Source organism: Ictalurus punctatus, chromosome 19 (genome assembly GCF_001660625.3).
Source record: "Ictalurus punctatus breed USDA103 chromosome 19, Coco_2.0, whole genome shotgun sequence".
NCBI classification, from domain to species: Eukaryota; Metazoa; Chordata; class Actinopteri; order Siluriformes; family Ictaluridae; genus Ictalurus; species Ictalurus punctatus.
Genome location: NC_030434.2, coordinates 3,673,212 through 3,700,268, shown reverse-complemented (window position 1 = coordinate 3,700,268; position 27,057 = coordinate 3,673,212). Strand labels below are relative to the sequence as shown.

The following is a 27,057-nucleotide window of genomic DNA, read 5'->3' as shown; positions in this document are numbered from 1 at the left end:
AAAGCTGATTTTAGTAAAGAAGTTATCAAATAAAAAAATAAAATAAATAAATAAATTGAGATGGCTTATCTATCCTCAAGCATCTGTGCAGAAATTGTGTCTTGCGAGAATTCATCTGCCTGACTGCTGTCTGGTGTAACCATGGAGATATGAAAAGGTAATGACACAGTTGAGCACTCCTTCCATGCGCTTATTGCTAAGCGCATAGATGTTGCATTATTTACTGGATTTATTTCATTTAATTTCTGTCTATCAAATTTGGTGGGCAGTATTGGCTATAATGGTTGGTATATGGAAAATCTGAACAATATAATCCTATTTACAGGAACGTCAGAGCTTCCATCAGCCAACTTTATAGGTGATTGACTACCTCTGTACTACTGTGAACTAAGGATTGTTTGATCCCAATACTTATTAACTCACGTATGGCCTTGATACTATGGGAAATACACATTATATGCTGAGAATGGCTAATAAAGGGATTAGTACGCTGCTATAAAACAATGATAAACGTTAAAAAATAAAACTGTATGTCGAGAATAAAAAGTAAGTGAATAAATAATTTTGTTAGGTACAGGGTTAGGTTTCATGGGCCATACTCACAGTTAAGTAAGTGCAGTGAGGATTTAATTCCTCAAAATTGCTCACGTAACTATTTATACCTCATACATAAACTATGGAGTTGCATAGGAGTAACACGTGAGATGTGTCTCAATTCTGGCCATGGACTGAAGTGCATTTTTATTGTGCAATATCAGCTTGAGTGAGGAGCTGTATTAAGTCCAACACCAATGCCTGGCAGTTTGATCTAAAATGCATGAAAACTGAATTTTTATGGATAAAAAATAGGAACAACCCTTAAAGTGTTGTCACCTCGCGAGACGTAGGGGAGTAGAATACGGAAGCAGGTGCAGGTAAAGACGTATTTATTTAAGGGCAGGCAGGCTAATCCAAATCGTAATCCAAAAAACGTAGTCAAGACAGGCAAAGGGTCAGGCGATCGGCAAACAGGCATAAACTGGGCTAAGCGGAAATGACGACGAGGAAACGAGAAACAAGGTCATACACATAGAACATGAAACATGAAACTAAGACTAGGAGCGGACAACACCAGCGTGGTCTAGGTAAACTAATCTAACGTTAAACTACCTAAATCAATCTAACTATATTAAGTATACTATATCTAATACTCCACGAGGTGTAATGGGAAGCGAGCGGTATATATCCCGAACATAATCAGCGTTAAGTGCTGGCAGCTGTAAACAATGAAGCCACACCATCGAACAACAACCACTGACAAAACAGGGAGGAGACAGAACAGAAACAAAACAAATGCACGTGTCCACAGTAAACAATGTCATGGTTATTAACATTCGAAGAGCATGTGCTCGCTGAGTACTCGTGCATGTAGCTCGTGCATGCGAGCGCCCTCCGGCTCTCCGAGTGCGCTTCCAGAAGGGGAGATCGTGACATAACCCCCCCCCCACAAAACACTCCTCTCCATTGGCGGTCCTGGCCACCTGGGCAAAATGTCCCCAGCTGAACCAGGAGACTGGCAGCGTCCTCAGCGGAACAGAAAAGCAGAGCAACGTCCTCAGCAGAACAGAAAAGCAGAGCAACGTCCTCATCGGAACAGAAAAGCGGGGTGATGTTCTCCGCGAAGCTGGAACGCAGAGCGAGATCCTCCGTGAAGCTGGAATGCAGAGCGACATCCTCCGCATGATAGGTGAGCAGTGTGACGTCCTCACTGAACTCGAGCTCAATCAGAACTTGGTTGTCCATGTCAGCAGACTCGGGCGTGAGCAGAGCCTGGTGGTCCGTGTCAGCAGACTCGGGCATGAGCAGAGCTTGGTTGTCCATGTCAACAGACTCTGTTGTGAGCGGAACTTGGTTGGTGGTGTCAGCAGACTTGGACGTGAGCAGAGCTCAGTTGTCCATGTCAAAAGACTCTGTCGTGAGCAGAACTTGGTTATCCGTGTCAACTGAGTTGGTCGTGAACGGAAGTTGGTCGTCCATGTCAGCAGACGCGGTCGTGAGGGGAACTCAGTCGTCCGTGTCAGCAGACTCAGACGTGAGCGGAACTTGATCATCCGTGTCAGTGTCAAGCGTGAGCAGAACCTGGTTGTCTGTATCAGCGGACTCCAGTGTGATCAGAGCTTGATTGTTCATGACCTCAATTTCAGGCATGAGCAGAACCTGGTTGTTACTGACTTCGGCACTGACCTGGGACAGAAACTTGGCATGAGCAGGGCTTGGGTTGGCCGTCTCTTCAACCTGGGTCAGAAACTTGGCGTGAGCAGAGCTTGGGTTGGCCGTCTCTTCAACCTGGGACAGTAATGTGTCTTGGGAGGCCGTCTCTTCGACCTGGGACAGGAACTAGGCATGAGCAGAGCTTGGGTCGGTCGTCTCTTCGACCTGGGACAGGAACAGGACTTGCGGAGTCTCACGTTGACCTCTAGCAGGAACTTGACCTTATATTGGAGTTCTGGTGCTGAGACCCCCTCATGGGTCTCCGGCTGAAACTCTAGGGCTGAGGTTGCCACGTTGACCTCTGGCTGGAGCTCTGAGGTCGCCATGTTGACCTCTGGCTGGATCTCAGCATGCGAGACCTCCTCGTGGGTCTCAAGCTGGAGCTCTGGAGCTGAGACCTCTTCATGGGTCTCAGGCTGCGACTCTGGGGCTGAGATCATCACGTTGACCTTTCGTTGGAGCTCAGGTGCTGAGACCTCCTCGTGGGTCTCAAGCTGGAGCTCTGAAGTCGCCACATTGACCTCTGGTTGGAGCTCAGCCTGTGAGACCACCTTGTGGGTCTCAAGCTGGAGCTCTGAGGTCGCTACGTTGACCTCAGGCTGTAGTTCCGCAGGGGCTTTCTTGTATAGATGCTTGTGCTTATGCCAGCTGCTCTTGAAGCATTCTTTAGAGCAGAAAAATGCTTCCTGGAGACCTAGCTTCTTGCATGTGGGACATTGTAGCTGAGTCTCTTTCCAGCAGCCCTCAGTCATGCATCTCGGAGGAACCTCCCCCACGTTGGCCGGAACCTGAAGTGGAGCTGTGGAGGCTGCCCTGTCAATCCCCTCATAATAGATGTGGAATGGCAGGTCACCTGTGGCATCCCATTGACTCTCCACCCCAGTAAATCCAGGCCGTGTAGCTGCCCTGTCTGCGTGAACTCCTCCAGAAAAAGTTCTGCAAACTGAGTGATATCATAAATGAGGGCGGTGGACCCTGTACGCACCAGCTGCTCCGCCCAGTTACAGGCAGGGCTGCAAAACCGGGACACTAAGAATCCAAGCCACTGTTTCTTATCAATTTTGGGATACGCCAGGCTATCGAAGTACACTTGTCAGTGGCACAGGAACATCATCGGGTAGCTCATACGCCTCAGGCGGGAATTCGGCGGGAGTCCTCTGGGGAAACTGTACTGCTAAGAAACGTGGCCAGTAATCCATATGTTTACTGTCCTGAGGCTCTCCGGTTGCTTTCATGGTTTGCGTAGCGGGATGTCTCCCCATCTTCCTGCTGCATCCATGTTAGGCGGAGTATTCTGTCATGTCGCAAGACATAGGGGAGTAGAATACGGAAGCAGGTGCAGGTAAAGACATATTTCTTTAAGGGCAGGCAGACTAATCCAAATCGTAATCCAAAAAGACAGGCAAAGGGTCAGGTGATCGGCAAACGGGCATAAACTGGGCTAAGCGGAAATCACAACGAGGAAATGAGAAACAAGGTCATACACATGGAACATGAAACATGAAACTAAGACTGCGAGTGGACAACACCAGCGTGGTCTAGGTAAACTAATCTAACGTTAAACTAACTAAATCAATCTACCTATATTACCTATACTATATCTAATACTCCACGTGGTGTAATGGGAAGCGAGTGGTATATATCCCGAACATAATCAGTGTTAAGTGCTGGCAGCTGAAAACAATGAAGCCACACCCTTGAACAACAACCACTGACAAAACAGGGAGGAGACAGAACAGAAACAAAACAAACGCACGTGTCCACAATAAACAATGTCACGGTTATCAACATCCAAAGAGCATGCGCTCGCTGAGCACTCGTGCATGTAGCTCGTGCATGCGCGCGCCCTCCGGCTCACCGAGCGCGCTGCCAGAAGGGGAGAGCGTGAAAAGTGTGCTGTTAGGGTAGTAGATATATGCTTGATCAGATTATCCTTCACACTGCCTGCATGTTTGTTTGGGTTTTTTTGTTGTTGTTTTTTGTTTGTTTGTTTTTTTACAGGAGAGCGCATCAAATTAACACCAAATTAATTAATTGTGCAAATCTAAACAAATTAAAATCTTGATAAAATGATTATGTCTTGCAAACACATTATAGTTTCATGAACTCGATTTAGTATCTTGTGGGTTCATTAAGCTTTTTGAATGCAGTAACTTTTGGAGCATTATAGCTGTAAAAAAAAATAAATAAATAGAATCATGTGCTAAATTTATAAGCATCCAAATAATGACAGTGGAGTGTTAATTGTTTTCACCTCTGTCAGACACAGTGGCCAGTTTCTCACCAGTGCACTTCTGTCGGCTGAATATTTTTAGTTGGCGGTTGACACTGAAATGTTTAACGATGCAAGCAACATTGCACTTGATTCACTTTTACCAGAACCACACACAACCATACCCATGTGACTGCTGTGATATGGACACCATCGTGACATTTCACAGAGATATAACAAGATAAAGCTTTGGCAGTCAACAATAGGTAGTAAACATTATAGTAGATTGTGGCATAGCAAGAAGATAAATAAATAGCAGTGGTTTAAATTATGTAACAGTGAGTACTGAAATATAATAATAATAATAATAATAATAATAATAATAATAATAATAATAATAAAACAGTATTTTATGACAGTCTTCTGAGCAGGGTAAAGACTGTAAATATCTAAACATCTTTGTTGAGCTAAACGTGAAATTATGTGGGTTTTTTTTTTTTTTTTTTGGTTTACCAGGCTACACTGAGTATGCATTTCTGTGGATATGTAGCTCAACATTCCATGGCTTTGTGCCTGTTCACAATCCTCTTTTTGCTTAAGTTACTCATGTTGCTTTTGGCTCCCATAGTATCGGGCCGATTCAAATGGCCTGCATCATTGCTCTCATAAATACTCTGTAATCTGTAATGTAATAAATAAATACTCTGTAATCTGTAATGTAATCTGTACTGTCTGCTAATTTATACATATATAAGAAGTAAAATTTGTTCAAATACATCAGGAAAACTGATATATCCTCCTGAGACCCCGCCCATTGACTTGTATCCTCTGTAGTAGACATTTTGTTTTCATACATTTCCTTTGATTTATTTATTTATTTATTTATTTGAGCTACTCTAGCAATTCCTGCTGTACTGTAGAGAGGACATTGTGGGCTTTCTAGTGATAAACTGGTGTATGTGATATCCTGGGATGCTAGGAACAACTTCTTACACTGCATCCAAAATGGCCGGCATAGGAACAAGCACATTTTATGGAAAGAAGAGAGATAATTAAAATATTGTTTTCAAAAAAAAATATATATATATATTTTTCCAATTATTATCAAATATATTCTTGTTTATTAAAGTGTCAGGTGTTATTTAGTTCTGAAAGCAATTAAATTGTTTGTATTTCAAAATATTAGCCTTTTTATGAATGTCAATTACAGTGGACACCAGAACCATCTTAATGTACTTAATGACGCCATGTTGTAGGAGACAGAAGTGAAGCAGAGAGGATTATTTATAAGATTGTTGAGGGAGATTCAGACTTAGACCTGTCAGCTGATGAGAGAGATGAGGATATACACGAAGATGTTGCAGAAGAGGAAGAAACTGCAGGAGACTCAGATGAGAAGACAGATACAGACCGAGAGACAGAAAGGGATTAACAGGAAAGACATCGCCCTCTGTGGACCAGGAGTAACACATATGAATTATTTAGTTCCAGGATAATTTATTCAGTTCTGGTAATTAGCCACTATTAATATTGTTGTGAATTGTTCAATACACACACTATTCACTACAACCAGTGATAAATCATCAGTGATACGTATAATTTATCAGTGAGTCTTGAATATTATCCACATTGTATCATGAAATATACAAATTGGCTAAAGAATGCAAAGTTTGTACTTATGAATGTGGTCAAAAGGAGACCATATCACATCCATAACAATGGATTTCAACTAGATTTGTGTGAGGGTTAATTATTATTCCTATAACCTTTAATTTCTTGGTGTTTTTCCTCCCCTTCGTAATAGATTCAAACCTGTGCTACCTGGACTTCCTGACTGTAAAGATGACCCTGCTACCCATGCAGACTGGAGTCCAATTCAGTACTTTTCCCAGTACATTGACAACAATATTTTTGAAAATATGGCAGCATTTATAAATCAAAGAGAGCTACAAACTAGAGGAGTGTTTCTAAATACTACTCCACAAGAAATGAAGATCTTCTTTGGCATTTCAGTCCACATGGCCTGCCTAGGCTATCCCAGAATTAAAATGTTTTGGGCCAAAAAGACAAAAGTGCCAGTTATAAGCAGCAAAATGACAAAGGATAGGTTTTTCAATCTGAGAAGCTCACTCAAGATTGTTGATGACCTGGCAATAACAGAGGAAACAAAGAAGGCAGACATTCTTTGGAAAGTCAGGCCATTACTTGACTGCATGAGGCAAGGCTGTCAGCCTCCCAAAGTCAGAGAAGGTTTGCATTGATGAGCAAATCATCCCTTTCACAGACTGTTGTCCAGTAAGGCAATATGTTCCAGGCAAGTCAAACCCTACTGGCCTAAAGGTTTTTGTTCTTGCTTCTCCAAATGGTCTGATGCTGGATTTTGAAGTGTACCAAGGGAAGAATACATTCAATAGTCAAAGACTGGGAGTTGGACCAGCAGCAGTCCTACGCATGGTTGAGTCTGTTCCCACAGGAAGTCACCTATTTTTGTGACCGATACTTCACAACAGTCGAGCTTATTGATGCATTGCTGGCACAGGGCTTTCCAATTACAGGAACCATAATGAAGAACTGAGTCCCAAAGCTGTGCCAAATGCCAAGAGACAAGGCGTTGCAAAAAGAGGGGAGAGGAGCATCAGTGTCTGTGGTCAGAAAGAGTCCTGAGCTGGCAATCACAAAATGGTATGACAACAAACCAGTGCTAATGGCTTCAACAGTTCATGGGAAAGATCCTGAAGATGTCCGCAACAGATGGTCCAAAAAAGAAAAAGTCTATGTTCCCATCAGAAGACCAGGAGTGATCAGGCACTATAATGACAACATGGGTGGCGTGGACCTGTGTGACCGCATGCTGAGCTTTTATCACATGTCAAACAGGACCAAGAAATGGACGTTGCATGTAATTACTCACTGTTTCCATCACAAACTCCTGGATACAATACACGTCTGACATCAAAGCACTTAAACGACCAGCGAAGAATACCAAACAGTACCTGGACTCCAAATTGCACCTGGCTGAAGAGTTGTTGGATAATCCAGAACTTGATGACAACAGTGAAAACAGTGAAAAAGAGTATGAGCCACCAACTGAAATGAGGATCCCACAACCAGAACCATCTGTGCGCAGACTAGGAGCCATGCACATGCCAGAGATGGTAGATATCAATCACGCAGAAAGATGCAGAAATAAGGGCTACAAAAGCAAAACATACACGAGGTGTACCAAATGCAAGATGTTTCTCTGCATTACCAAAAAGACAAACTGCTTCTGAATTTTTGTCTCCTTCATGCACTGTATTTTCGAAAAATGTGATTTACTGTACTGATTTTTATACACAGTTGCTTACAATATGGATTTATTTGAATAGTTCAATTTGAGCTTTTTTTTTATACATGACATATATTTAGGTTGTGTATGCCAAATCGAATTCCTTCACTAGAACACGTACCAGATATGCTTCTCATTTTAATATTTACATGTATAACCATGCAGTTACAAAATAAATAACAAATATCATACATCATGACACTTTAATGTCTTTCACATTTGATAACACTGTTGTGAACTTGACCCTCTTTGGATCACTTCCAAAATCTAATCAGTTAATCTGGTGGTTACAATGATAATTCCATATAAATCCTACAATCATGTATCCACTTGTTCTTGAGTGATACCAGATGGACAACCCAAAAACATAATGCCTCCACCACCTAATGACTTAGGCATGCTTTAATGGGTACATTTTGTAAGCTACGCTATATGTCCACAAGAGCATCAACAACTGAACATCACACCCATATGAAGTTCTTCCTCAAACTATTCCCAGAAAGTCTGAAGGCACAATTGTATAGAATGTCTTTGTACACTGTATCATTACAATTTAGCTTTACTAGAACTAAGAAGCTCAAACCTGTTCCAGCATGACAATGACCCTGTGCACAAAGCGAGCTCCATGAAGACGTGGTGTGTTAGGGTTTGGAAGAAGGTATAAGAGGTCGAGTGTCCTACACAGAGCCCTGACCTCAACCCCACTGAACACCTTTGGGATGAACTGGAACTGGAGTCTCCTCACCCAACATCAGTGCCTGACCTCAACCTCACTAATGCTATTGAGGAAATCTAGTGGAAAACCTTCCCAGAAGAGTTGAGCTTATTATTAACAGCAAAGAGGGAATCAATTTGGAGTGAGATGTTCAACAAACACATATAGGTGTGATGGTCAGGTGTCCACATAAACTTGCCCATGTAGTCTATAATTGTATGTTTAGTTCCAGCATGTTATTATTTTATCTACTGGAGTAAACATTTCTATATGGATTTGTATGTGTTTTCTATTATATTCATATGTCAGTCTCCCACATTAATGTGTTTTTGTGGAAGGCATTGTGACAGACACAAGGCATCAAAGTTATACAGTAACATATTAAAGTAAATAATAAAACTTTTTTTTTTTTTAAACAAACAGTGCACATTCACAAATACAGATCTATCCCTATACATATGTAAAAGTGGGGAAAATGCCCCCATGTTTCTGTAGTGTAATCAAATGCACACAAATATTGATCTGGTCTCTAAATCCACTCCCCTGAACTGTAAGCCAGTTTTAAAGAATACAAATTTTAGTTGCACTGACTCAGTATGTGGTTCGAGTTCAGTCACATTGTGAAACACCACAGTTCTCAAGCAGCTGTTGTAGCCTTTTGTACTAAGCTTACATAAATATGTATAAAGTACTGGGGGGCTGTTTTAAGCCAAAACCCTGGTTGCCTCTATCACAAAGTTAAGATTTGGCTTTAGAGGATTTTAAACAAATATGTACATGAAACTCATGTCACTCACAGAAATGGTTCCAAGAACCCCAAAATCAGTGTTTGTCATGGCCATCTCAGCCACCAGATTTGTAGCCTATTTAAATCCTAAGGTCCACAATCATAATCGAAGAAGACAGTCCACACGCACAAACCTAAGAATACAAATGCGCTTGAAGTATTCTGCATGAAGGAGTAGAAGTTTATTAGAAATCGCAGAAAGAGGCTCAGTGCTGTTATTATCACCAAAGAGTGATTGTGCAAATATTTATTTATGAAATATTGCATTAAATCTCTCTGGCCCTCTGGATATAGCAAAGTGTTTGAGCAAATTACTGACATGGGTGATAATAGAAGTTTGGCTCAGGGTTACTTTATACAGGTGCATCGGAGAGGAAATGCTTCTTCCAGTACAATTGGTGGTGCCCTTTTTTGTTTTTAATTGGTAATAAAAAATCACTCATTATAATACAGGCCATATGGGAGCTGAGAAGACCTATGACCATGTTTTGTGCCATTATTGACCCAGTTTTTAAAAAACAAAATTAAGACTTGCCTCAGACCTCAGAATTTGTCAGTTTATGTGGATAGGTTCAGCCAATAAACAATAAGCTGGATATTTGGCAAAACTGTACTGCTCCAATGGAGGAATGAAACGTTTGTTCAATCATCATGATAAATCTCATACTTTTAGCCCTGAAGAATACGTTTTGGTTATTTTGCCAATGGTAAATTCTGTCATGTAAATTTGTTTAAGCCATATTATAAGCCTGAGTCCATGGCATTGCAAGTTAAGTTAAGTTGGGGTGCTAACCCACTGCGTAAACTCATTTAAAACTTCTCTGGAGGAGGAGATAAGAGAGTCTGATTTTTTTTTTTTATGGGCAAAAATGTGTCAACCAATTGGTTAATGTAGTGAAATTCTCATCTCTGTGCTAACCAGAGAGGCAGTGGGTGTTATAGATATTCCTCTGGAAATGGGATGCACCAGCAAACAGATTTCTCTGCAGCCTACTTGCTCCCCCACACTCCCCCTCTCTTTCCCTCTCTCTTCCAACTGAGGTCATTTTTTTTGGAGTCCAAGAGTTGATGGAGGTTCTAAGCAAATCTCTCTTCGCTTAACTTGCTATTGTTCTGGTCGCCTTGGATTCCCTTGCTCAACGTTATAGCAGTTTGATGCATACATATACAATAATCCTGGCAGTGAACTCCCCGCATTGTTTCCCTTCTTTGTTCATGAACTGGTTGAAAGTGATATTTTTATATTCAAAATTGCGTGTGCGATTTGTTTTATTTATAATTTTCACTCTTTTTCTATGAATGATGGCAACAGTAATGGAGCTGACCGTATGTATCAGTGGTTCACTCTATGAATTTATATCTTCTGTTCTTGTATCATCACTGTATTTTCTGGCCTCTAGTCTTCTGGGCTTTCAGTTCTTGATGATTAGAGGTTTACATTTTCAGTGTTGTCTTTATTTCTTCTGTTGAAGTCTCTGATAAACAGTAGATTATTCATGCAACTTGGTTGACAGTGAGTTCAGCAACATCCACTGTTTTCAAAAACTCAACATGCCGTTAGTTTTTAATTTTTTTATTACATTTTTTTGAGGAATTATCCTACACACTTGGTGATGTCAGTTTACTTTGTGCAATATATATATATATATATATATATATATATATATATATATATATATATATATATATATATATATATATATATATATATATATATGTATGTACAATTCTACTTTTTTATTTGTAAATAGTAGGTGTTTAAGTCTTAGACTTAAATTATGTAGCATGCTCACCATGAAAGTTACTTAACTGTTACTGCAGAAACAAGAACATATTACAATGAGTATGTTATTATAATCCTCGTAGCCAGCACTATTGTCAGAGCCGTACTGTTATAGAAAGAGAAGGAGGGAGTGCAAAAAGAATAAGACGACGAAATCACAGATGTGAATTTCCTGAAGTGAGAGGAGAACCTAGTTATTCTTTTCTTCTGAACAAAATCGCATCAACAACTGCTTAGGGCTGAATGAACACAGCTTAGACAGAACAGGGCCAATCTGACGTTAAAACACTTAATGAGATTTAGGGCTCCATTTTTGTGCAGGCACAAGAGCAATTTACTGGTGCAACAACAGTATGTGTCTAATTTGGCTGGGTATAAGCTATTTTTTCCTGGTTCTTGCTCTTCTATTGTCATGGTCAAGCATGAACAGTAGCACTGACGCTACTGTGGGTGGAGCAGCACGACAGGGGGTCGGACAAAATTCAGCAGTATTGGGGGAACAACTATGGTCCAAAATTGTGCAAACAACATTATGCAAGGCTAAAAAATAAAGTAACAAAACGAAACAAAATAAAAAACTCAGTCCTAGCTGCTAAAAGTGAATCGGACAGTTGATTAAATTAAATACCAGGTTTATTGCTATTATAGAGAAAAGAATACTATGTCCTAGAGTGCTTGCACATAAGTAAAGGGCACCCAAGACAGAAAATGCATTTGATGAAAGTTTTGTCAGATGGTTATTGCTACCACTTAAATATATCAACATCTGAAAGTGAAATCAATTTTTTTGTTTTTAAAGATTATTTTTCCTGTTGTCACACCCCTGTGTTTAAAGGCCATGTGCTGTCCTGGCCACTGTTCACCCCAACATTATCCAGCAGAATCTATATAGAGAAGTCCACTTCAGAAGTTAAATACTTAACAGACAAAATAATCGAGTATATTAATTCCTCAGGGCTGATCACAACGAAGGCTAGTTGTGTTTGCACCCTCAACAAACCTTAATGGCAGACTTAGGCTTTTATCAGTATAACACAGAAACGACCCCCCCCCCAACCCCACCCACCCCCACTTTACAATAACACTGTTTTCAGTTTGCTTACTGTCTGCAACTATGAACACCCAAATAGAAAGAATATATCAACCATGCCCACACATACCAATGCAGTCATTTTGTGTTAGGATCATGGAAATTTGACTGATAAATATGTCAATAAATTCTAAGGCAATTAATCAGTGTGCTTATGTGACAAGATTGTCTGCTGCGCAAGCTCCTATGTTTGTATGAAATGTCAGCTGTTCAGTTACAAAAGAGGCATGAACCAGGGAAATGGAGGTGGGGCAAACAGTGGGGGATGGGGTCAGCCCCCAGCATATTTTTAAATGGAACACAAAGCCCACAGCTGGAAAGACTGCATGCTTCTGCTGGATTTCTCATGAGAGAAATTTCACAGAGAGGTTGTAGCTCTCCATTAGTTACAAACATGACGTCATCAACGTAACTAAGTACTGTCGAAAATTCAACTACCTTAAACACAAATGAGTAACAAAACAAAAAGCAAAAGTGAGCAACGAAGAAAAGAGGATAAAGTTCTTTTTTTGCTATAATCAAACTGTATGCACATAATCAATAAACATATCATTACATGTGATAAGGATGTCTTGGATGTCTTAGAATCTCATTCACAACATGACAAAAAAAAAATCTCAAATGCAAATATATTGATGGGTTGAAGACAAGAATGTTTGCTTAAAAATGCATAATAAGACATAATACATACACCATATGGCCAAAGGTTTGTGGACAACTGACCATCACACTGGCCATATATGTGCTTGTTGAAGATCCCATTCCAGATGTAGATGTTGCTATTTTAATAACCTCCACTCATCTGAGAAAGCTGTCCACTAGATTTTGGAGCATGGCTGTGCTTAATGCCACAAGAGCATTAGTGAGGGCAGGCACTGATGTTGAGTGAGGTGTTCAGTGAGGTTGGGGTCAGTGCTCCGTGCAGACTGTGTATCTTGTAGATATATAGTCATGTGAAAAAGTACACCCCATTGAAATGGTTTTTATTTATTCATTTATTTATTTATATTTCGAAAAACAAACATTTGATCCTCTTTGAAACACTGCCTTTTAATAAAGGTAATACACTCTTTCAAAGTATAAATAAAATTGACATTTTTGTAGTAATTTTTACAGTTTAAATGAACAAAACTCAGATCAGTCACATGGAAAAAGTAAATACACCCCTACATTTATCACACTTTCAAATCCATAAAAGTAGAATCAGGTGTTGAAGGTCAGGTGCCAGTGATCAGAACCTGCTTAGGGAGTGCAGGTGGAACCGGGCTTATTTATACCCCTCTCATATCTAGTGTCTGGTGTTCCCTTTGTTATTGAGGTGTGTGGTGTCATCATGCCAAGCTCTTAAGAGTTCTGTAATGTGATGTAATATCAGAGAAGAAACTCTGGACTATAGTTCCCAGTTCCCGCTCTGCCTCCATGCTGACATTGCTCCTTTTCTTTGCTTCGCGCCATATGTCACTCCCCTTTCCTGCTCCACAGGGGACTGGCCTCGCTGAGAACTTCGCTCCTCCCTCGGACCTCGCGTAGAGAGTCACTCCCCCCTCTAGCTTCATGGGGAACGTCGCTTCCACCTCAGGCTCTGCCCTGAGCTTCATTCCTCCCACTGGCTGTGCAGTAGCCATTGCTCCGCATTCAAGCCAGGCCATCTCTCTGTGGTGCAGAAGAGACCGCTCCACACCTGAACCTCAGAGAGCATGCACAGTTCCTGTCTGAGGTCGATGTCATGGCCAACCAAGTTCTGCTCACGCCAGAGTCTGCTGACATGGCTAATCAAGTACTATCTTCCTGTTCCACTGAGGAGGTTGCTCTGCCTTCCTGTTCCGCTGTGAACGCCTTCTCGCCCTGCTGGAGCTGATGACCCAGCTTCCCATGCCTGGGTGCTGTCTAGTGACCCCAGAAAGCCTGCCCCAACCTCATGCCTGCTCGTCAGCTCCTTGAGGAGCCTGCTATCTATTGTAAAATGCCTGCCTCGGGGAATTTTCATGCCAAGAGGGACACAATAAAAATTTTTTTGAGTGTTTTCTGGTGCTCCGGGAGTAGCGCCTTTTTTTGGGGGGGGTTCTGTCATGTAATATCAGAGAAGGAACTCTGTACTACATTTCCCAGCAGCCACTACACCTCGCTGCATCATGGTCACATGACCACCTGCACCTGAATCACGTCTTGTTAATGTAACAAGCACCTATGTGTATATAGGCACAGTTTGTCATAGGGTTCATGGTCTTTGTTTCATATTTTTTCTTTGCCTTAATGTTTATTCACATGTTCATGGCTTCTTTTGTGTTTGTTTTCATTGTTATTAAACGCTTTATCTGCACTTGTATCCATCTCCACCTCCAATCGTGACACATAAGGCCTTCAGAAAAAAGGTTGTAGATACCTATGAGTCTGGCAAGGGATTTTAAAAGATCTCCAAATTATTTGAAATACATCATTCCACTGTAAGGAAAATCATCTACAAATGGTGCAGATTTCAAACGACTGCCAATGTGTCCAGGACTGATCGTTCCAGCAAATTCAGCCCAAGAGCAGACCGTCTGATGCAAAAAGAAGTCTCCAAGAATCCCAAAATTTCATCACAGGATCTGCTAGTAAGTCTTGCAACTGTTGGTGTCAAAGTGAGGCTTCTACAATCAGAAAGAGATTGTACAAATTTTACCTGTAAGGGAGGCATGCCAGGAAAAAGCAGATGGACAGATGAATCAAAGATAGAGCTATTTGGCCACAGTAACAGCATACATATTTTCAGGAGAAGTACCTCATACCAACTGTGAAGCACGGTGGTGGAAATGTTATGGTTTGGGGTTGTTTCGCTGCCTCAGAGTCTGGACAATGTGCATTCATTGATTCAACTATGAATTCTACATCATATCAAAGAGTGCTTGAAGATAATGTGAGGCCATCTGTTCAAAAGTTGAAGTTGAACCGAAAGTGGACCTTTCAACAGGAGAATGATCCTAAGCACACGAGCAAATCCACCAAGGAACGTCTCAAAAAGAAGAAATGGAGTTTTATGGAATGGCCGAGTCAAAGCCCGGATTTGAATCCCATTGAAATGTTGTGGGGAGATATGAAATGAGTAGTACATGCAAGAAAACAGCTGAAAGAATATTCCATGGAAGAGTGGTCAAAAATTCCACCAAGCCCATGTCAGAGACTGATGGGCAATTATGCAAAACACCTACAGTAAGGTATTTCTGTTAAAGTGGGTGGTTCTATCTTCTGGGGCCAAGGGTGTACTTAATTTTTCCACAGATGAATCACATCTATTGATATTTCTGTAGAATGAATGATTTGAAAAGGTTAATTGTTCTTTTTTGGAGTTAATTGTAGTTTTATTCAAGTATATAAACTTCATTAATAGGCACTGTTTCAAAGATGATCAAACTTATATTTTTTTCACACGACTATATATACACATTTATTAGAAAACTCAAAATAACTGATCATTAGTGCAGTTCAGAAAACTTGCTTTTTTCCAGTTACTAGAAATCCTTTCTATGCATAATGTCAAATGTGTTATTTATTATTGAGCAAAGCTACAGTGGATTTGCATTTACACTTCTTTCATAATTTCCTACCATGAGAAGTAGGGGTGCACCGAATGTTCGGCAACCGAAATTATTCGGCCGAATAAAAGGCATTTTCGGTGTTCAGCCAAATAAGTGAAAAGGCCGAATAAATTTGACCGAACAATGACGTGTTTGATGACGTGACCGAATAGCCTAGCACCCAGAATGAGACGCGCGAATGTCACGACCTCGATGAGGGGGCGCGCGCATGCATGAGCTACGTGCTCTTCAGATGTTTACTCTGGACACGTGCGTTTGTTTTGTTTCTGTTCCGGAGTATTCTGTCACGTCGAGAGATGTAAGGGAGTAGAGCACGGAAGCAGGTAAAGACGTATTTATTTAAGGGCAGACAGACAAATCCTATATCTACTATAATACTCGGTGAAGTGTACAGGGACGCGAGCGGTGTATATCCCCAATATAATCAGCCGTATAGAACCAATAGAACCATTTTCTGCTCTCTTGTCAGTGCACTTTTTAATGCACTTTTAGTTGTAGGCTTCAGAGTGTTCCATTCTTTCAGCAGTCAGTTATAGGCCTAACATCGGCTATTCAAGTGGCTCAAAGATGACCACATCAAAATATTTTTATTTTACTCGTTTATTTATTTAAAGTTATATTGTGCCTTGTTGTAATCTATGCCTGCTGGAATGGAAAAAAATGTTCAGTGTTAAATAAATATTTTGAAATTGTAGTTTTTGTAATTGATTTTTTTCTTTGAAAAGCAAGACAAAATAGTAAAAAGCACATTTTGACTATTTAATTTATGCAGTGGTGAAAAAAATGGCAAAATAAATGGAAAAAACGCGAAAAAACGTGTTCGGTATTCGGCTTTCGGCCAAGTTTTTCATTATATTCGGTTTTGGCTTCGGCCAAGAATTTTCATTTCGGTGCATCCCTAATGAGAAGTTGTTAATTTTACTGAATATCATCTGGTGCAACCATCAAGAAAATATCCTTTTGAGACTTTTATAAAGCAATTCAATGGCAAAAAGTGACATCAGAAAGCAACATGCCCAGGTTCCTTGGAAATATCTAACAGGGTTGTAAAACTTAAAAAATATATATATTTGTAAACTTTCACTTTTTTAAGTACTGTTCTGTACTGTGGCTGTCGCTTGGTATGGCCCGAAGAAAACAATATAAAATGTAATTGTAACTGTAAATTTATATTTACATTCTATATTATTTCTGTATTGTTATAAATGGTATAAAAGCATTTGTGCCATGATGACCTGTTTGCCTTGGTGGTTAGCTCTGCTTCTGTTAAATTTTAGTGAACATAAAAATATCATGTGGTGCAACCACAGTCTTTGATAAGTATATGTATAGAATTGGCTATTTCTGAGCTTTTATACTCAATTCATGATTTATATACAAACAGTTCTTCATTACGGTTTAATGGCTTTGACACTGTATTGTATTGTACTGCGTTGTATTTCTAATTAAGAATTTGTTTAACAAGTGTTCATATTTTCCAATCTCTTTTTAGCCAGTAAATAGCAAATAGCAATCTCTTTTTAGCCAGTAAATATGCAAATATGAGCCACAACTGTGAATGTTTTGTTTTGTTTTTCTTTGAGTCAGAGAAGAAAAGAGCCAGGAAAGATGACATATGTCTTAAATTGACCTACTAAATACCAACAGAAGGAAACAAAGAAATGGAAGGATGTATTAAACATTATACCTCCATCCACGTAAACTTTTGTGAACAAAGTATTTTTAACATGCATTACATGTTTTATAAAAACATTTTAAGGAAGGATTAATAAGTTCTGTAAAAAAAAAAAAAAAAAAAAAAACTTTAATTGTAATACATTGTTTTAATCAGATTTTAAACATATTCAGGAAATGTATTATTTGGAGGGTAAACCAGGGTCACACCACATGATAACTTTTAAGACCATGGTCAGTTAATGTTGATGACAAAGTGTCCATATCCATACCACGCAATACGAAACAAAGTTTTACTGGTCACTTTCAAAACTGATACACTGGCTTTTATGCAATGTCATAATATAATACTGGGACAGATACTGCAGATAGCAACAGTGCTGTCATAGCCATTGTATGATAGCTATCACAGAGGAGCAGTGAGCAAGACACAGCTAACCTCTAATTTATCCTATTTGTTTGAGTGACAAAAACATGAGCCCAGTAGGCAATTTAAGAGCTATGGAAGTACAGTTTTTATGGGTGGTGGGGAGGTTTGCAGCTTCCCTTACACTTTCCTTTTTACAAATCATGGCCAAAATATTAGGATGCACACATTATTCTCTGCGTCTCTGTAAAATATCCAAGCACATTTGAGAAATGTTCATCTCATCTTACATGCAACAGTCTATAACATACAGGCTTATATTCCTATCCACAGCCCAGAGTAAACCAGTATTTAAAGATTTCTGTAGAATTAACACTTTATATCCTTTGTTGTATGCTGCCTTTGTTGTCAACTTCTAGTTATGACCAAATTCATCCTACTCCACTCATGATTACAACAAGTATGAACTTGGAATCGTATGTATATATTTTAGGCTGGCTTGCAGATAGCGCAACAGTTATCCATACAACTTTAGGTAAATGTGTGATTGTGGTTCCATGTAGGTTCAGTGGAAAGGACACATCTGGTCCCTTTCCGGCCTGGAAAACAACTACTGAAGCTGTTCTTCCTTGCCAGTGTCCACTGCACTTTTCGTTTGCTACATTTCTTTGCTTTCCTTATAGCAACAAACTCAGCAGATTAATGGATATGTCTGTGCAAAATGACGTCTTACATTTTACAGCTCAGCTTATCTTCATAAACCATTTATACTGATAGTGACTAATGACTGTGTTATACATAGCAAAGACAAGAAAAACAAACACAAAAAACCCCCACTGTGCATACATTTATTGTCATTGTATCACCAGGGTTTTTGGACACTGAGTAATTTGTCAAGTGGTTTTATAATACATTTAACACACAATGACTGTTAATAGGGCATACATACATACATACATACATATATATATATATATATATATATATATATATATATATATATATATATATATATATAATCACACTTGTTAAATTGCTTAGAACTATTTCCAGCGTAGAGGTTAAGTGTAGCTCTGGAGTTATGGAAACAATTTAAAACACAGAGATAATTCTTCATATTCAGAGATTAGACTGAATCGGTGTCCAAGCACTTATTCAAGTATTATACACTGTATTTACTCTACAAGTATGTGAAGGCATTCAAATAATTTATTTTATTTTATTTTTTTTTTTTAATGTCGCAAAGGAAAAAAACAAAAACACATCCATTATATTGATTAGTGGAAAATATATAGAAAGCAGTCATGTTTACATCTCACAATAGGCAGCACTGTTGAAAGGTATCACTCTGTAAGACATGTCCACATTATTCCTCCTACTAAGTTCCTGTGCATAACACACAACCGACAACAGGATCTGTTTTTGGGTTATAGTTAGCTGTATTACATACATTACCAATAACCCTGGTGTCTACTGAAACTGAATTCCCATTCTCATTAAGTTAACAGGATGCTGAAAATGTTACCAGGCTAATGACTGCACAAAACATTATACACACAATGACACAGCTATCTACATTAAAATCTATACTCCGGAAACGCTGAAAAGGCTTCAGTGGGGGAGAGCAGTTAGCTATTCTGGTTCTTCTAGTAGAAATAGCCTCATTTACTGGTAGTGGGTGTTTTTGGGGAGTATCATTGGGGTTGAATCACCTTGCTTTCCTTTATTTCCCCTCAGTATTCAGTTCTCCTAGCTCAGAAGAGCTGCACTTTAATGCACGTGAAGTTGCAGCATCTCAAACATGGCAAAATCCCCAATGTATAATTAACACGTAGAGTCAGGGTGCTGTTTGTTAATAAAACAGAGTAGAGGACTTTTTAATTTCTATTGGAATTTTAATCACACTATTTATATCATATCAAATGAAATTGAACCTAAGATCTGGTATTATAAAATAAAATGCCATTTTCACCCATTACTAGCAACATATTTTTATTAATTTTTTTAGTGTAACTGTCAAAAATATTATTCATATGTAAATAATGGTTGATGGTAGATTGTATCTTAAATGATTAATATAACAAATTTGTGTCCTCATTGCTTGTTATACTGTGTGAGAGCCACCAATAAAAAAAAACCTAAAAAAAACACAGGAGCACATCACAATTATCTATATAATAGTACCGATCACATGGTGACTTTATTTAGTGTAGTTCCTCATCCCACCCGGAAATTAATTCTTTGCTACACTACTGATATAAGGAGCAGGGGTGAACTGGAACAAAAATTTTGAGCTGGCATTAAATACAATAGATTTTTTTTAAATTAGGGTCACTCTCCTAACGTTGGTTAAAGCATGAGACACATATTAAGGTTATCCAGAACCAGCAGACACACTTACAGGTTTCCAGAGCAATAATACTCTCTGAATACTCTATGAATAAAGGACAGGCCCAACCTCAAAACAATAATAAATGCCTCTACCCCTTTCAACCAAGCAGTAGTCGGCCAGGTAGTGGTGGTGGCTGCTGTTGTTGGGGTTGCTAGTGCTTCACGACTAGGTTTTATGCAAAGATATATCTGTCTGTCAAGTCTCTCGATGCTTACAACTTTGTTGTTTGTGGGCACGTTTAAGGCGTAATGCTGTAAAATTACAACATCGAGCAGAGTGGCACTGAGAGGCAAAGGTGCTGCCCAAACAAATGCCATAAACTCAATTGTATGCTGAACAAACTGAAATAGCTAAACATGTCCATTACGGGCAACTCTTCAGGAAGAACGTGACCTAGCTATCTAATTCTTGCTTTAGATGTTATGTGAGCTATGTAAGTTTATAAAAAAAATTAGGTATGAGCTAACTAGAAAGCTAAGCTTGTTAGAATTCTTAGATAGAAAGCCAACTTTACTGATGATGATAGCGAACTACTTAACTGAGATCACTGTAAAGACACATACGTGAGTTTGTGTACATGTTTCAGATTCTGAAACAAAATAGCACGATGTGACATTTAAAAAGACGAATTCTGGCTTGTTCTTAAAATCACTGTAGTCTCCGATATGTGTGAGGTGCAGCTGATATCAGAGTGATGCGTCTCACTCAGGAGTCTATTTCAAAGTGCATTACAGTGTGGGACTACTGTAAACATATACTGCAGTAGTTACCTGGCAAATCTGCTCTGCATGAAGTTGCTGTAAATTTACCAGATATTCGTTTACAGTGCACTGTACGAGTAGCCCTATTGACCTCCTTATCATTATGAACTAAAGACTACATGACTCTCAGAACCATCCCCACACCACCATTATTCATATATATAATGCATTCTAAGTACTGCTCAAAGTATGTATGTATGTATTAGTATGACTTAATAATGAGCCCCTTAAATAATCCAATTTAACTTCCATTTAAGCTGATTTCTCATATAAAATCACCGAACACAAACACACTATCTGAACAGTTAGTACCCTTATTCTTAAATATGCTCTTGGAAATAAAAGGTACTGCATATAGGCTGAGTAACTGACAGAAAAACTGCACTATGACAAATTCTAAACATGCTACCCTAAGCCAACTTACAGGTACACACCATGTCTTATAGTTGTGTCAGTTCAAAAATTAAACCAAGTTCATTCTCTGCATTTTAAATATGTGTTAATAACTCACTGATGATTAGAAAGAAAGAAAAAAGGTTAATCACATGGTCTTCAGTTAAAAAACGGAGTCTAAAGTTTCCTTGCCGTTTCCTTTTTCTCTACGATGGGGTGCCAGCTTTTTCGGCAGCAATGCAGATTCAATGTTCTACTGCCATACAGTAAAGTGTCAGCCAAGTCTAAGCTTTTAAATGAGCAGATGGAATCCACAACACTTGCTTCCAGGCTCCAAAATTGGGTGGGTCCAGTAACAGCGTTTTCTCTTTCTTTAACATTCTGACTTTTTATTTTCAGGTATCTGTCGTGTATTTTTTCTTTCTTTTTCTTTTTCTGAATGACATCCTTGCCTGTATTTTTCAACAATACATATGCACATCCTTTGGTGTGCAGAGACCCTACACTTTAAAAATGATAAACGCTTTCTCATCTGTGAAATTAGAGAAAGAAAGAAAGCAAACCATGCGTCAGCTGTTAAAACCTTTTAAGCAGCAAAGCAGAGAACCACTTATAGACAAATGTACAGGCATACTTTTTTGCTTTTGGCTAACTCAGACCTCGAACCCGCTCCCTGGCCCCCTCTTCATCTGCCTGATATATTCTTGAAAGTAAAACACACCATTGAGTGGCGTAACAAGACGGGCCTTGTCTAGGGAATGGAGCTCATATGGACAGCTAGCAGGGGACCTATGAGAGAAAGGCATGCTGGGCGAAAGCCAGCCCAGGTTAAAATAACAAGCTCCCTCTCAGCAGCCATAGGCCATGGAGCTTACATGTGGCACACATGCACACAAACACACACACACACACACGAACACACACACACTCTTACACATACACACATATTCCAGCTGAGTATGCAGTATACACATGCAAACATGAATTGAAACACAGTTAAGTTCGGTTAATGATTTACTTGTGCTTAACGTAGTGGAAAAACTGTGCATCTTGCCTATTTCTTTAAGAAACTGCCAGCAGTTGCTAGTGAGGAAAAGGGGAACTGGAGTATTATGACAGTGGCTGTAAAATGTATCTGTGCTTTTGACGAATCAGCACGTCTGATTTTTCATTGATTTGTTTGAATTAACCTCTCTGAATCAGCTGTACTGCTGGTTCTTGGCTTTCGATGACCGGGCGTACCTGTGAAATTACAGGTTTAGAGAGGTTCTGGCTGGATGAGGTTTTTGGCAGGCAGCAGGCTGTGCACGCAAGACAGCTGAAGCTACACATTCCAAGCTAGGCACAGCCTGGCTAGACGAAGACCCCTTACAAAACACTGAGAGTAAAAACACAGAGTGTTGGCTCTCTGTTGGCATCTCTGTCTGGCGCAACAATGTAAATGAGGCCAATTAAACAGTAGGGGTGAGAAAGAGAGAAAGTGCAAATGAAAAGCAAGCAAGTGAGAGAGAGACAGAGAGAGAGAGAGAGGGAGAGAGAGAGAGAGAGAGGTGAAAAAACTCTTTTTAAAACATTTATAAGGAGACCTTATAAAATATGTCACAGAAATATACCCAGTCTCCATGGATCTCCATTTGCGTCAATGAGAGAATATTGTTCTTCCTCATTTTTCCTCAAATAGATCCAGGCACACCCTCATGTCTCCTTCAAACCGTAATCCATTATCTTTTCCAAAGCACAATCTAAAAGAACCTGAAGGTACTGCCAATTCCACAGTCCTTTTGCTAGAGAAAAAAAAACAACTTCAGGCACACATTAAGGAAAATAGGTAATGAATGTAAAATCAACGATAGAGTCAGTTCTTTAAAAGCAGTCTGAAGTAGCCTGTGTTCAGTTCAAAAGTTTGGATTAAGGTGATCTGCAGCCTGTCCTGGGGCAATCACAACTGCTAAAGGCAGAGAGGAGCTTGGATTGAAGATGGCCCTTTAGTCCATTACAGAAGTTCTATAAAAAAAAAATCTTGTTTAATACAGGCAAAGTATTAAAATAGTAGGGTCTTTCCAGGTAAAATCTCCTACTAACCTTAGGAAACCATCCAAGTTAGCTGTTGAACTTAGGTCAACAATGCCTACTGACAAATACAGTGATACTAAATAGAAAGAAAGAATGAAAGAAAGAAAGTCTGTTTTCAGTCCTGGCACAGGGTTCATTCAAAGAGGCTTACGTAATGCACATCACGTGGCTGCAATGTTCATAACAGACCAATTTTATCTCTGTCATTGACAGTGGCATGTGTTCTGCAGAGTGGGTGACAGATAATGTCCCAGTCAGTGCAGCTATATTCCTGAGTTAATTTCCTCATCTCCTGAGCGGCAGGTTAATGAAGAACTGAGCAGCTCAAAATGAGACGGTCACTCATGCACACTACTCCTCAAACACTTAACCTCCAACATCTGTATTAACTACATACCACTGTGTGTGCGTGTGTGAGGGGGAGCTGTACTGTGCAGCTCCATTGAGCAGCACAGGTTACTGGAAAAGTGCAAAGCCAGAGAAGAATGACTCATACATGGGTTATACTATGATGTATTTACCCGGCTAGACTTCACAGACGACACCAACTACACACGCATGCATTTTATAAGCATCTTAAATATATATGTATACGAATAATATTAATGTTCAAAATATTCAGTCACTAGAGGGCGCAACTTATACAACAATTAGTCAAGAAAAAATAGTCAACTTCACCAATTAAACAAAATCTTATTTACAAGTAAACCTTGAATGATATGCCTCACTGACTGATCATAAAGAATGATCAGTGTTGTAATCACTGAAACAAGCATACACACGAGCACTGAGTTTTTAATAATACGATCAATTGTGCCTTTACTGTAATACCTCAAAGTCTTGGCACGATTTGCCCAATATCTGGAAAAGAACTCAATACTCTAATACATAAATCTGAATACAGTTCAAAACACATTACAACTTTCTGCCATGCTACTGTTATAATTACTGTCCTATGCAATGTGAAGTGGATCATGAGAAACACCATATAATACAATATTTGGAACAAACCGAAGTGCTGCCACAGTTAAGTTTATTTGAGTATTTTTATTTATTTTTTTATTTGAGTAAACATGGTAAGATGTAAAGCCTTTTGCGCGAATGCTAAAAAAAATCTGTTTGTTGTGGGCTATAATTCACTTTAAAGGGTTGATCAAAATGACGTTTTTTTATTATTCATTTGTTGTTGTTTTTTTGTTTTGTTTTGTGTGTTTTTACAATTCAGATTGTATTGTATTGTTTTTTTTGTTTGTTTGTTTGTTTCTGTTTTTTTCTTTTCTTTTTTTTTTTCTTCCTTTTTTATTTTGGTGTCTATCTGAGTTGCCTCAGCTAGGTGAACATTTCAGAAAAAACAGTATTAAATAAATAAGTGCCAGAAGGCAATGTGGAAATGGTGGAACACACTGGAACAATTTCCTAATCATCTGAAATACACACACACACACACTCACACACACACACACACACACACACACACACACACACACTGAGAGTAAAACATTCCTCTTAATTCTTCTCTGCAGACAAACACACCTTTTTAGTAAGAGACATAATACTTTCTGGTAAAGTGAATAGTGTCTGCTAGGCCACTGAATTCCGTTTGACAACTACACAGTGTACTGATTTGTATTCATCTTCTTCTTCAAATTCTCCCTCTTATTATTATTATTATTATTATTATTATTATTATTATATTTTCCCTGCCACCAATCGATTTGAGAAACATCGCTCTTGTCCCGTTTTAAATGTTAAAGAAAAGTTGTACCTGGTCTTTTCGGATGCATGGCAGGGAGGTTCTCCTGTGCGACTTGCTGCTGGCCTCGAAGCCGTGCTGTGCCATGTCTGATGATACGACGGAGCTGGATCTCCTGCGCCTTTTAAAGACGAGAATGTCTTCTCTAGACCCTGTGACGGAGGTGCAGCCCTCCAGTTGGCTTGCCTGATTCGGAAGCAGCCTGTCAGCATACCTCGCCAGCAGGACTCCCAGAACCCCTACCAGGTACGCCAAGTAGGGTCTCCAGCTCGCGCGAACTCTGTGCAGGGAAATAAGCGAGGCGGCTCTGATGATGCTGATGAAGACGATGACGGAGATGCCCTGGCCCAGTCGCATCACCATGAGTGCCCCGCTTGCCAAGCAGCCGAGCACCACCACGCTAGCCGTCAGAGAGTGCAGCAGCTTCTCGTCCGAGCCATGCAAGAACGCCTGCGCCGCCGCTTCTCCCAAGTGACACAGCGTGAGCAGGAAAACGATGGTTCGGTCCAGCACTCCGCAGCGGATCAAGTACAGGCCGGCCCAGAAGAAGGCACTCACCAGGGTGAAAATAGGTGCGATCAGATGCCACAAGGCGAAGGAGAACTCCACCACACTTCTGTTCACGAAAAGAAAAGAAGATCCCGAGTCAGCCTGGAGAGCACTGTTACAGCTGGAGCCGGGCTCCACATCCCAGTCAACACATTTAAGCAGCAAGGCAAGACAAAACGACACAGAGCCGACGCACGCCGCAGACGAGAGTTTACCACACCTCCAGCTTGCGTTCGGACAGAACCACTGGCAACCGCTGTCCTGATACAGAGGGGACACGCACGCTTTCACATACGCGTTGCGCTCGCCAGCGCGCGGGTTACTCTCGTGCACAGCTCTCGATATTCCTCTACAGATGTCTGACTCTGCTCCCGTTGCCATCAGTCAAGGAAAGATGGGCAGTGGAGAGAGAGAGAGAAAAAAAAGAAGAAGTTGCCTAGGCTATGCATTGATGTGAGGGGTGTACATGGAACATTGTGCGTGATTTATTGCGCAAGAATGAGCGCCGCATGCGTAAAGTAAACACAAAGTAACGCTGAAGGTTTAAATACAGCACGGGCTGGGAGAGACGGAATTCACTGCTGTTTAGCGCACAAACCTCAGTCGGCTCCATTCCCCTCGCCCGCCATCCCGTGGTGTGTGTGTGTGTGTGTGTGGAGGCAGGCTAACGCGCACTGAGGCAGAAAGAAAGGCTCCTGACGTTCTTCACGAGGCCATTGCTTCCTTCCACAGCGCGAATCCTTCTTCCTCCCTCCCTCCTGCGTAGTCCTACTATTTTGTTTACAACCGAGCTAGTATTTTTTAACATCTACACTTTCTTCCCCTCCACTAGTCCTCACATAGCCGTCATCCTTGCTCAGGAAAACAACCATCATTCCTGACTTCCAATTCCGCTCGCTTATTCCGATCCAGGCCAGGGCTCCGTTCCTCGTGAGGCGGTCCGTAATGCGGGCACAGTGACGAATCCGAGTCTGTTACACAGGGATAACAATGCCGCACTTATAGGTTTTATTTATTTATTATTCAAAAATTATATATGTATTATAGTTCAGTAGCGTTTATTCTTATCCGTCTGGTTTTGCACTTGGGTCTTCTGAAACCATCTTTTGAGCTAAAGCCTGCAAAACATTTGCACTTGGCTGTAGACATACCGTGAGAAAGAAATATGTAGCTTCAAGAAGTGTAACTGAAGCACTCATTCACTCATATGAATGGTCCACACAGAATGTTGTTGTACTGAGAGTTTTGAAAAAGTAAACAAACATTGTGTTAGTTTGTTTTAGAAAAAGGAATAAAAACAAAGCTGATGCCATTGTATAATCCTTGCCTTTGTATTACTGTATGTACCATATTGA

General features: G+C 40.0%; 1 protein-coding gene across 4 annotated transcripts in view; it reads right to left on the bottom strand.

Annotated features, from left to right (window-relative positions):
- pde3a (phosphodiesterase 3A, cGMP-inhibited) overlaps window positions 1–26,600 on the bottom strand; it is an 80,446-nt gene extending 53,846 nt beyond the window's left edge. For 2 of the 4 annotated variants that reach the window (XM_017494585.3, XM_017494586.3), the window contains exon 1: window positions 25,166–26,600. In XM_017494585.3, coding sequence (XP_017350074.1) covers window positions 25,166–26,083 — 918 coding nt within the window. In that variant the 5' untranslated portion in view covers window positions 26,084–26,600. The remainder of the gene's footprint in view (window positions 1–25,165) is intronic. The other 2 variants (XM_017494588.3, XM_017494584.3) reach the window with 2 other exon arrangements.
- Between the last annotated feature and the right edge of the window lie 457 nt (window positions 26,601–27,057).